The sequence below is a fragment of the Pinus tabuliformis genome, chromosome 6 (assembly GCF_031772625.1).
Source record: "Pinus tabuliformis cultivar Carrire ecotype Pingquan chromosome 6, CPIR1, whole genome shotgun sequence".
In the NCBI taxonomy this organism is placed as follows: Eukaryota; Viridiplantae; Streptophyta; class Pinopsida; order Pinales; family Pinaceae; genus Pinus; species Pinus tabuliformis.
Window position 1 is genome coordinate 321,137,494 of NC_142292.1, and position 13,598 is coordinate 321,151,091.

The window sequence follows — 13,598 nt, forward strand, 5'->3', positions numbered from 1 at the left end:
AATGATCAAAGGATAATTCTTCAATCGGACCCGAAATAGTTTAGTGCGACGACTTATGATTATCTTCAGGTCTGTATGTAGGAATATAATACGATCAAGGTTTCATCCCGAAATCATTCATGGACGTTGGATCGTAGAGGGCAGAATCAAATGGTCTTCAAGTTTGAAAGATAATTGAAGGTTAAAGTTGTGCTTGGGTCACTTGTGGTAATGTTATGGGCCTTCGGATCTGTGGGCCTGCCTTCATGGGCTTCTGGTTTTTTGTGGCTTGAGAGGTGATTCTCTCTTCTTCTCCTTCTGGTTCGTTAAGCAGGTTTCAGTTCGCTGGTTTTACGGAGCAACACCATGAGGGAAGATAGTTATTAGGTGTCATTTTGTATTCTTTGCACTCTTTGCTGGGCGGTTTGTCATGTCATCGTTCTTTTGTAGTCTTGTTGGAATTAGGTTTGGGATTCTGATATCCCAGTTGTCTGTTGAAGTTTTACAGAGTTGATGCTACCATGCTCGGCTCTGTCAAAGAAGTGTATAATATGTATTTTGTTTAGATTAATGGAAAATCCCACTCTTGCTTGATAAAAAAAAAGAAGTTGATAATAGCGCTAGTCTGAGTTCCTTATTTGCCTTGTTTTGTCATATAAATGACCCAATCCATTTTGAGGAGGCAGTCAAAGAAGAAAAGTGGGTTGCGGCAATGGAGGAAGAAATAGAAGCAATAGAAAGGAATGACACATGGGAGTTAGTGGACCTTCCAAAAGGAAAACATGTCATTGGAGTGAAGTGGGTCTATAAGACCAAACGCAACATTGAGGGAAAAATTGAAAGGCACAAAGCAAGGCTAGTTGTCAAAGGATACAAGCAGCGACATGGAAGAGATTACGCGGAGACGTTTGCGCCAGTCGCGAGGATGGACACAGTGTGTGTAGTTGTGGTGATTTTCGCATATCATAAATGGAGAGTGTATCAAATGGACGTAAAATCAGTGTTCTTGAATGGAGTGCTGAAAGAGGAAGTGTATGTTGTGCAACCGTTTGGTTATGAGGTAGAAGGCCAAGAAGACAAAGTGTACCAGTTGAGGAAAGCTCTTTATGGGTTTAAGCAAGCACTGTGCACATGATACAATAGTATAGATGCATACTTCTTGGACAATGGTTTCAACAAATGTGACAGTGAACCCACTCTCTACATCAAAGAGAGTGAAGGTAAGATTCTCATTGTCGTCTTATATGTAGATGATTTGATTTTTACAGGCAGTGATGATTTCCTCATCACTAATTTCAAACAAGTCATGAAGAGTGAATTTGAAATGACTGACTTAGGATTGTTAAGATATTTTTTGGGCATAGAAGTGAAGCAAACAGAAAATGACATTTTTATCTCTCAAGCAAAGTATGTGGCAGACATTTTGGAGAGGTTTAAAATGCAGAACAATAAGTCTGCACCAACTCCAACTGTCATGGGGTTGAAGTTGAGCAAAGAAGATTGCAGCAGCAATGTCAATCCGACATTATACAAAAGCATGATAGGCAACTTGATGTATTTGACCGCCACTAGGCCAGATATTTTGGTGTCGAGGTTTATGGAGACACCCAAGGAGACACATTGGCAAGCAGCAAAAAGGATTCTAAGGTATGTCAATGGGACAAAACAGTATGGAATTTTGTACACAGCAACAAGTGATTTCAGGCTGGTTGGTTACACTGACAGTGATTGGGCAGGAAGTGTCGATGACAGAAAGAGCACGTCAGGATATGTTTTCATTTGGGTTCCGGAGCCATTTCATGGGCCTCCAAGAAGCAGCCAATAGTGTCATTGTCAACAACAGAAGCTGAATATGTCGCAGCAACAACAACAATGTGTTAAGCAGTTTGGATGAGAAGGATGTTGAGGGATCTTCGTCATGACCAAGAGGGAACGACAACTATTTTCTGTGACAACACCTCAACAATTGCATTGTCAAAGAATTGTCTTTCACAAGAGGACCAAGCATATTAATGCTAAATATCATTTATGAGAGAGTTGATTAACAATGATGAAATTGTGTTGTAGTACTACAGGTCACAAGATCAATTTGTTGATATCTTCACAAAGACATTGGCATATGAAAGTTTGGTTTATCTCAAAAACTGTTTGGGAATTGTCAATGGGGGCAATTGTGATTAAGGGGGAGTGTTGGAAATATTAATCCCAACCACCGGGTTAAACACCCTGACAGCATCCATACTTGTCAGAAGTATTTTTTTGCAGATTGCGTCTCTGTTTGAAGATGGAAGGACTGAAGCCAGAACAAAAGTGTCGCGTGAACCATTTTGAAACGCAACAAAGAATTTAAGGCATTTAATGTACTTTGGTAAATAGATATGGGCAAGTTTTCATTCCGCGACTATAGCTGACACTCCACAAACACTTGCGCGATTCTGATCACACTCAACAACAATACCATATTAATTATTGGCCAAAAAACCAAAACAAAATGCGAAAAACAAAATGCCCAAAAGCCAAAAATTCTTCCACAATGTAAAACAATTACACTAAGGACTATTGAATTTTTGTTTGCTTCAACCTTGCTTTTAAAAACATAAAAAATAAAAGCCTCCAAATTATACAATTAGACAAAAGAATACAATTGAATTTGAATTTCTATTCGTGGGCTTCAATCGTACTTTCCAATAATTGAGGTGTTGTCCATCATTTATGGATTAGATAGGCTACATTGAAGTCCATATGCAATATGTATGGACTTGTATTTTACAATAATTTGCGTATGTAGAGAATGCCTCTGGTATTGACCTAATTATAGTAGAATGTGAATTACTAAATCGATGCTGAGGCCTTCTAGTTTGCATTTCTGAAATCTAAATTTGATTAGGTGTTGTAATGGCAATGGCAGGATTGATGTAAAATGGGTAATCGGTGTATCCAACACCCTGATGATGAGAGTAGAATGTGGATCTATCATATTCGTTGAGCTTCGCATCAACAGCGAACCTCAGAGGAAGGTCTGGATTCGAAATGAAGAGACGGCCGAAGGATATCATGTCTGCATGGCCTTTTGACACCGCTTCCATGTCACTTTCTCTAACATATCCCCCGCTCCTCATCAGCGCTCCTCTATATTCCCTTCTCACCATTGTCCACATCTGGGAGGCCATCTTCTCCGCATCCTGCAGGTCAGCTTCTTTGAGGCCTTCTCTGCTGAAGCGTGGCTCGGTGACATGCAGATACGCCAGAGGGTAACGGTTCAGGACACGAATTAGGTGGTGGGCCAGAGAGAGAGGGTCGGTGTCTGTCGGCCCATTGTGGTCTATGATGGGAGACAGTAGGATAGCGGTGCACTCTGCCCCAAGCTCCTCCGCCACAGCCTCCACTATTTCGTGGGCGAATCGGCAGCGGTTCTCGATGCTTCTGCCGTATTCGTCGGATCTGTCGTTGACGCCGTCCTTGAGAAATTGATCGATCAGTTTACCGTGGGCTCCGTGTATTTCCACGCCGCTCTGCGAAACTGTGTGACAATTTCAGACATTTCTGCTGTCGCGAGGGCACGGGGTTTGGATCTAAATCATGAGATGCCATACATATCACGACATACTCTACCACGACGGACAGACAGATTTTGCAAATATTTTGCAATTTGATAGTGAGGCAGTCAAATTTTAAAATATTTTCTAATCTACAATCAAATTTCTAAATATTTTTTCAAATTTAGAATCAACTTTAAATTTTCAAATTCCTAAATAATTTTTAAATCACAATCAAATTAAATTCTTCAAAGTTCCAAATATTCTTTATTAGGTGGAGTGGAGTTGCATTTATAGGCGGCTGCATGCGACTAAGTTGGTTTCCTTACTCTTTCACTAGAGCTTCAAAGTAGACTAAAGTTTCGAAGTCGCAGCGTGGTAGCAGAGTCACTTCTACGTTTTGGCTCACACGGAAGTCGCGTGCGCTAATAATGCCCACGTTGGCGTCTGTCTGTGCAAAATATTCCCCCTCTTGGATTCAAAATTATATAAATTCATTTAATTTAACTTGTATAATAGTAAATTCGTTTTGGGAAAATGAACAAGTTGTTTCTAATAAAATGATTCTTTTAATTACACATTTTATAAAAGAAATAAAAATATCAAAATTTAATGATAATTGAAGTGTTGCAAAATTGTATTTTCCAAAATTATATCTCATTCTAAATTGTTTTTAAAATCTTATTAAAATTGAGTTTAAACTAAAATATAAAAACAACTTTAACATGTATTTAATTGTAAAATACAAAATTACATTACTTTTGATGAAATCTAGACACTTTTCGAAATAGTTTTCACTTTACTGTGAGTTCTCACAGTTAACTCCGCCCCTCTCATAAAATTTGAACAGAAGACAAAAGGTTCTTGAGGTAATTTGCGACTTTCTTAATTCTATACTGCTCGGATGAATATGATATTTATGTGGTCATTTTAACGAGCGAAGATAACGTTCACTTTTTCTTGAATCCGAAGAAGACGTGGACCTCTCAAGCTCTTCAAAGGTTTTCCTCTAAAAACTTTTCAGTTTTCAGCAATTATACATTTGGAGTTAAAGTCGATATAGATTGATTTATTTTAAATTATTTTCTTAATATTAAATAATGAATATTAGATTTTTATAATTATTATTATATAATAAATAAATTTTAATATTATATTATTAATATTTGGCCATGGGCAAAGACCCTGTAGCGGTCAGATTTGTAGCAGAAGTAGAACCCAGATCATTTTGGACCTTATGACCCACCTCCGAACTTCCATCGAGCTCCATTTGGTCAGGTTGGAGACTAATATTCTCAGGAAAATCAGAAGAAACCACCGGAATGAGGGGATAGGAGCCAATTCTGTTCTTGTGATTTTCTACCCTTTGGAATTTGGATTAATTTTTTTTTTTTTTAATATAAGTTTTGGGTTTTGGTGTTTGTATTAAGAAATATTATATCTAAAATTTATTTTTTTTAAATTGATTTTCTGATCATACATTAATTTTTTATCGATAAATGTTTGATTAAAAAAATTATCTTTTAATAATATAATTATGTTAAAAAAATTCACATATTTATCTTAATAAAAAGACAAAATGACCAGAACACACAAATGACTTTTTAAATCTTCAATTTTGATTTGAAATTGCATGGAACACTCACAATAAAATATTAGGAACTTGAAATCAAATGTTCTTGACCCTGGCATACCATAACATTTGTATATATGAGATATGACTAAAGAGATCTTATAAGACATACAAGATGACCAACATAGTAAAACTATTGAATGCTATTAATAAGAAATCAAAAGTATATTAATTAATATGATTTACATAATCAAATATATACTATTGGATCTAAAAATAAAGTATACATTTTACAGTATATATTTTAGTATTGCTTTGGATCATGGGATATACACTAATATTAACAAGATTGAATGCATAGTATCTGAACCTTTTAAAAATTAAAAGACTAAACTTATAATAAATGGACATTGTGGATCTCTTAATATTATGTTATAGGATTATGTTATGATTTCCTCCAATATTACATTCTCATAGAGAAAACACATATAAGTATTAAGTGTGGTAAAAACATACTTTGATCAAATCTATACATTTATTTATTACACACACATATATAACCATTGTGTATTAAAGTAACACTGAATAAAATCATAATGAACTCACTTTAATAATGCTCCATATTTATTTTTTAGCAAAAAAAATCATTGAAAATTAAAAAATAATTTGATGTAGAACTAAGAATTGTGCAGTATTGACCAATATTCACTATAAAAATTAACTCCAAGGTACTATGTTTTTAACATGCATAGTTCTTAATTTGATAGAGCAAACTAGCAACATATGATACATTCACTATAAAAAATAACTCCAAGGTACTATGTTTCTAACATGCATGGTTCTTAATTTGATAGAGCAAACTAGCAACATATGATACAAAGCATATACCTGGTTTTTTCAACTACTGGTTTGGTTGATATTTGACATGAGATTTCTTTTTTGTCTTCCTTACCTTTGTCCAAACTTCATTTTGTATAAGTGGATTAGTTGTTAGGCTTAAATGATCTCGAGATAATGATTCTTCTTAAGATAAAAACTTGACTTGGTTAAATTGATTTTCCCAACTTGTAACTAGCCACTTTCCATTAAATTTATATATAATACAATTACAATTACAAATTCATTTTAATGTTAGATATATTATGCTCAAATAATAATAATAAAAAAATAAGTATAAATATTTATGAGAAAATCAAATCTGAATAAACCATTACATCTTAAAAAATTTAACCTCTTCATAAATAATAGATATAAAACTACATTTTCATATCTTTATAAAAAAATAAAAAATAAAACATATCTTTTGTAACTCTATCGCATCTCAAACATGTCAAAAAAATCGGATCGTTAACTTCCACTTGCCCATGAGATTTATAAGAATTTTAAACTAGCTTAAGAAATCAAAAGTCAATAGATCATTATCATGAGGTTTCACCGAAATCTTCCCTGTGATTTATGGGTAATAAGAGTTTCATCATAAAGTTTTATTAATTTTTTTTAAATGATTTAAGAGTAAATTATCAATTTTTTCAATGGCGATAAAACTTTAAGAAGCAAGAGAATCAAATTGGTAATTTTTTGATTTAGCAGATTAATTTAAATATAAAAAACAATATTTATTTTTCAATATCGAATCTAAATAAATTAAATTAATTTTATTATTTACATATTCATATATTTATTATTTTTTAAAAAATAAATAATTATTTTAACAGTTTTTTTAATTTTCCATTCATATATTTATTATTAGTCCATGCCATGTGGCAATGGCATGGGACTATAGTATTTGATGGCATTTGATATTACTTGGTTTTCAGTTTTCGAAGTTTTTTTCGTTCATATTTGTTATTTCCCTTCTCATCCAACTTCACCGTTTTATTTGGCCTCTTCCCGAGGCCGAAGAGGCTGGAATCTATGTTATTTGGGGGTTTATATAGTTCATTTTTTAAAAATGATTTGAACGCGAGAACTAATGTTAACATTAATTTGAGTTTCTATGTTTGCAAGTAGTTGCATGGATTGGCTATGTTTATTTGGTTTAGGTAGTTGCATGGAGCGCCTAAGGGATTACAGGTGTTTGTATGCATGCAGATCCAGGTGGATTGATGTTCTGGGCCTCTTCGTCAAACTGAATGGACATGGACATTCTTAGCAGTCTGAGCACAGTCTGAGGGAATGCTCTGCGCCTCTTCCTAAAACTGAATGGATATTCTGGGCAGTCTGAGCACCCCTTCTACAGATATGCATGAGCCAGTGACTAAAATCATTCATAGGTCGGTAGGCGTGGTTTATTCCATTCCATCCAGGTAGGGTTGGGCGTTCGCACAAGGTAAGATAGCTAGTTTGGGGGATTTTAGCTTGAAATCCTTGATCTGCTATTACGTTTGGCGAGAGGAGAGGATAGAGCTAGGGAGAGAAGGAGGTTTACACAAAGAGGGGTCTAACACTGAATTGACATGGTGAATCGACACAGTCAGGGCATTGTTGTTGGTGAGCTACGAGTTTCCCTAAATCTGTTACACTTGCTCCTTATTTGGCACCTTGGTCCTCTGTCTCTGCTACCATTGCTAATGCACAAGTGTCTTCCACAACACAATTTCCTCATGCAACACCATTCCATAACACAACACCTTTCCAAAGTACGGCTTCATTTCAGAATCTGAAATTAGGGGAATACTTTTCTATTTTCTGAATGTATGGAAATTCTCCGCAACATTGTCCCATATTGCGGAAATACTCTTCAATCGCTAACACTGCTTATTGTGAGTTTTGTGGTACTATTACACATAGTACAGTAGTGTAGGCGCCGCTTTCGACTCAAGCGGATTGGGGTGCGCACCTTCTGTGATATTTCTTACCCTTGATGGAAGCAAAGACCTCGAAATCACTAAGCGCTATGAGGAGGGCTTACCGTAATCAGGTGGGGTGAGGAAGGAGTAAAGAGAGCAGCATCTGAGCTTGTTCAAAAGCTAGTTGACCTAGCATCATTTTTCCCATAAGCCGCGGCTGATCCAGTTGATTTATTTTCTCCTTATTGAATATATTTCCCTCCATCCCTGACGGTGAAATAGCCAATAGCATAAACATATGAGCCAACAACTAAGGTAGCAAGAAGAGAAAAGGTGGTTAGAGCATAGGCAATGGCAGCAGAAACAGTGGCATTAATAACAGCCAGCCTTATTATCATAACCGAACAGTGAGGGAATATGACATATGTTTGGGAATCTATGACATCTGTGTTGGTTAAGCTGGTTAGGTTGATTTGACGGAGGTTAACGAAAATTAGATCATTTATACGTGTTCCTTGCTAATAATTCATTGTGAACACATTTCATTCAAATCAGAATTATCCATGCACAATCCTGATACGTGTATGTTACCCTTATTGTTATATAATAAGGTTGTTGTCAATAAAGTTCTATTGTATGAAAATCAATTAGTATTTAGCTTAGCACTTCCACTTTTTTTTTTGCTTCGACTCGACTTCGTTGGTTACCTCTAATCAAGAAGACTGAAAATGGTGCTATCCACTCCCATATTAGGTTCTAATTTTGGGTTTCTGGAATGGTAGACAAATCGTAGGTAGCTTCATGGTGTTACAAGCACTTTTATATTAATCTAAAGAAGGTTCCGTCTGGTGGTTTTTTCGTGGCCCTAAGCCAACTCAAATTTTGCTACAGAAATCATAGTTCCATAGCAAGGACATGCTCTGAGGGCACCTTTCTTCAAGTTATAGGAATATCTATTATAGTAGCTTTGTGGTTTTGGGGTTGCCCTCTCTATTGCTACAAGAGTGCAGTTCGAACTATAAGCTACAGAAGCCTATTCTATATTAGTATTTTCTGGTAGTGGAGCAACCTCTGTATTGCACTGCAGGGTACTTGTTGTCCTCTCAATTTAAAAAAAATAGGAAACGATTCTGTTACAATGCTACTAATTTGCTAGAAAGCAGTCAAACATGATTAAGAAAAGGAGCAGACGAAGAACAGGAAAATAATTCCACATATATTCTCAAATTCATGGCTATGAAATCAAAGATGTTATGCTTTATCAATGCTAATTAACTCAGTCAATGAATTTTATTTTTTTTTACTTAAATCCTTAGATTGTTTCCAAGGTAATCAAGAAGACTGAAAATGGTGCTATCCACTACCATATTAGCTTCTAATTTTGGGTTTCTTGAAAGGTAGAAAAATCCATAAAGCCATAGGTATTTATTAGGAATATATTCATTCAAGAAAAGTACTAAAATTTCCCTCCCTCGTCATCAAATTGGATCTATTTCAGGTTTAATTTGTGTTTTCCATGCAATCTCTTCACCCAAATTCTAATGCCCTAATATTACTGTTATCCAATCTATGCAATAGCCTACCTCAAATGCCCTAATATTTGGGCTCCCTAAAAGAAATTTATGAATTTTTTTCTAAAATACTTTATACCAATATAAATATACAATGTTATTTACAAGACTAGTGGTTATTTCGTGGCCCTAAGCCAACTCAATTTTTGCTACAGAAATCATAGTTCCGTAGCAAGGATATGCTTGGGGTTGCCCTCTCTATTGCTACAAGAGTACAGTTCGAGCTATAAGCTACATAAGTCTATTCTATAGTAGCATTTTCTGGTAGTGGAACGCCCTCTGTATTGCACTACAGGCTACTTGTTGCCCTCTCGACTTAAAAAAATTAGGACACGATTATGTTACATTGCTGTTAATTTGCTAGAAAGATAGTCAAACATGACCAAGAAGAGGAGGAGATGAAGAACAGGAAAAGAATTCCACCTAGATGCTCAAATTGATGACTATGAAATCAAAGATGTTATGCTTTGACTTTTCTTATTGGAGTTTTTTCCTTAGACTCTTTATATTGGCTGGTCGAGTAGCCACTACATCACCGATTGGTAGCGAAAAGCAATAGCATTTATGTAGTTAAGTTTCTCAGCCAAATATCACATGGTTTCAGAACCTAAGACAATCTGAAGGAGAGTTTTGACTATCTAGTGCCATATTAGGCTCTAATTTTTGGGTTTCTGGAATGCTAGACAAATCCATAAAGCCATAGGTATTTATTACCTGAATATATTCATTCAAGCAAGGTACTTTTCCTCCTTCATCATCAAATTGGATCTATTTTAGGTTTGTGATAAAGTAAGTTAGTCCTATATAAGATTGATGATATTACATGTGGGTTGATTTGTGGCATGCTCTTGCATGGCTTTCTTTTTTGAATCTCTCTAGCAAGAACTTGTATTTGTATTACTTAGACTAATATTCTTTGGTTAAATAGTTAGTTAATGAGCCTAGTGATACTCTTTTACAACAATATGTTTTGAATTTTCTTGCTTGAGTTCTTTTCTTTATACTCTTTATATTGGGTGGTCCAATAGCGATTGGATCACAGATTGGCAGTGAAAGGAAATAACATTTATGTGGTTAAGTTTCTTGGGTAGCTTCATGGTGCTACAAGAACTCTTCTATTAACCTAAAGAAGGCTCTGTCTAGTGGTTTTTTCGTGGCCCTAAGCCAACTCAATTTTTTTTATAGAAATCATAGTTCTGTAGCAAAGACATGCTCTGAGGCCACCTTTCAAGCTATAGGAACATATGTTATAGTTGTCGTTTTGGGGTTGCCCTCCTTGATAACGCATAACTCCTCACCCACGCTCTTTTTGTTGGGCCAACCTGAACTGTGCTTAACAGCCTTAACCTTCACTTTATTTCCTCGAATTGATATTGACCCATCCCTCCTATTATTATCGTTATATTTATGCAGGCAACACCATATATTATTTAGATCACAAAGCTGGTCAAAGAGCCAGATTAGAAATGGTCGAAGAGATTACAGCAGGTCGATATTTGCTGGTCCAATCAATTTGATTGTCCAAGAGATTTGGTCGAACAAATTAGAGCTTTTCTTCCAACCAGATTAGAGCTTGTTCCAATCATATTATAGAGGAGAGCAATTCTTACAAAGCTTGTATTCGAGAGTTGGTTAAAAAAAATAGGACACGATTATGTTACAGTGTTACCAATTTGCTAGAAAAATAGTCAAACATGATTTGGAAAAGGAGGAGACAAAGAACAGGAAAATAATTCCACCTAGATGCTCAAATTCATGGCTATGAAATCAAAGATGTTATGCTTTATCAATGCTAATTAACTCAGTAAATGAAAAATATTATTTTTACTTTCCTTAGATTGTTTCCAAGGTAATCAAGGAGACTAAAAGTGGTGTTATCCACTGTCGTATTAGCTTCTAATTTTGGGTTTCTTGAATGGTAGACAAATCCATAAAGCCATAGGTATTTATTAGGAATATCTTCATTCAATCAAAGTACTAAAATTTCCCTCCCTCATCATCAAATTGGATCTATTTCATGTTTAATTTGTGTTTTTCGTGTTATCTCTTCGCCCAAATTCTAATGACCCAATATTACTACTATCCAATATGTGCAATAGCCTACCTCAAATGCCCTAATATTCGGGCTCCCCAAAAGAAATGTGTGAATTTTGTTCTAAAATACTTTATACCGATATAAATATAAAAAGTTATTTACAACACTAGTGGTTATTTCGTGGCCCTAAGCCAACTCAACTTTTCTACAAAATCATAGTTCCATAGCAAGGACATGCTTGGGGTTGCCCTCTCTATTGCTACAAGTGTGCAATTCGAACTATAAGCTACAAAAGTCTATTCTATAGTAGTATTTTCTGGTAGTGGAGCGCCCTTTGTATTGCACTGTAGGCTACTTGTTTCCCTCTCAACTTAAAAAAATTAGGACATGATTCTGTTACATTACTGCTAATTTGCTAGAAACACAGTCAAACATGATCATGAAAAGGAGGAGATGAAGAACAAGAAAAGAATTCGACGTAGATGCTCAAATTGATGGCTATGAAATCAAAGACATTATGCTTTATCAATGCTAATTAACTCAGTAAATGAAAAATATTGTTTTTGCTTTCCTTAGATTGTTTCCAAGGTAATCAAGAAGACTGAAAATGATGCTATCCATTGCCATATTAGCTTATAATTTTGGGTCTCTTGAATGGTAGACAAATCCATAAAGCCATAAGTATTTATGAGGAATATCTTCATTCAAGAAAGGTACTAAAGTTTCCCTCCTTCATCATCAAATTGGGAGCATAGTGATACTCTTTTACAACAGTATGATTTGACTTTTCTTATTGGAGTTATTTTCTTTAGACTATTTATATTGGTTGGTCCAGTAGCCACTGCATCAAAGGCAATATCATTTTTGTAGTTAAGTTTCTCAGCCAAATATCACATGGTATCAGAACCTAAGACAATCTGAAGGAGAGTTTTGACTATCTAGTGCCATATTAGGCTCTAATTTTGGGTTTTTGGAATGCTAGAAAAATCCATAAAGCCATAGGTATTTATTAGGAATATCTTCATTCAAGCAAGGTACTAAAATTTCCCTCCTTCATCATCAAATTCGATCTATTTCAGGTTTGTGATAAAGTAAGTTATTCCTATATAAGATTGATGATGTTAAATGTGGGTTGATTTGTGGCATGCTCTTGCATGGATTTATTTTTTGAATCTCTCTAGCAAACACTTGTATTTGTATTGCTTAGACTAATATTTTTTGGTTAAATAGTTAGTTAATGAGCATAGTGATACTCTTTTACAATAGTATGATTTGACTTTTTGATTCGAGTTCTTTTCTTTAGACTCTTTATATTGGGTGGTCCAATAGCCATTGGATCACAAATTGGCAGTGAAAGGCAATAGCATTTTTGTGGTTATGTTTCTCGAGTAGCTTCATGGTGCTACATGCACTCTTCTATTAACCTAAAGAAGGCTTTGTCTGGTGGCTTTTTTGTGGCCCTAAGCCAACTCAATTTTTGCTACAGAAATCATAGTTATGTAGCAAAGACATGCTCTAAGGCCACCTTTCTTCAAGCTATAGGAACATCTATTATTAGCTGGTAGTTCACGTAGCTATAGGACCTTGGCTTTACATCAATAACTATGCATCTTTATTTATAACGGATTTATTTGGTTACTGTGTTCAATTCTGTAGCATGGGTTTTTTCATAAATATCCCATTAGAATAGTTCTCATTAATTACATCTTTAAAGCAATTTACTATTTCATTAATCTAGCACAGTAATCGTCAATTTATGCACTAGTCATCATTACCTTTTTTCTTGAATGTCTTTTACTGAACTTGTTCACTGGATGTCTACCTTGGCAGTCTGAATAGCTTAGTACACATTTCCACTTCTAAATGTACACAACAATCACTTCCTATTCCACATCGAGTTTTGTTAGCGTTGACATTGGCAATTTGAGCAGTTGAGTAGACATCTCCAGTTGCAATCTAAAAGGTACAAAACAATTACTTACTCTTCTACATTGAGTTTCATTGTTCAACTTGTTGTTATGATTTTGTGACTTATAATTGCATTGCATTACTAAACATATAATTGCATTGAATAGTTAGTGGTCGTTATGTATGCTTTATCTAAAAAAGACAAAT

The 13,598-nt window shown here is 35.0% G+C and overlaps 1 protein-coding gene across 1 annotated transcript in view; it reads right to left on the reverse strand.

The window, feature by feature from the left end:
- Positions 1 to 2,852: 2,852 nt before the first annotated feature.
- The window catches only part of LOC149258590 (12-oxophytodienoate reductase 3-like), a 31,733-nt gene continuing 20,987 nt past the window's right edge, over positions 2,853 to 13,598 (reverse strand). The window contains exon 4 of the mRNA XM_089424672.1: positions 2,853 to 3,499. Within this exon, the coding sequence (XP_089280798.1) occupies positions 2,853 to 3,499 (647 nt within the window). The remainder of the gene's footprint in view (positions 3,500 to 13,598) is intronic.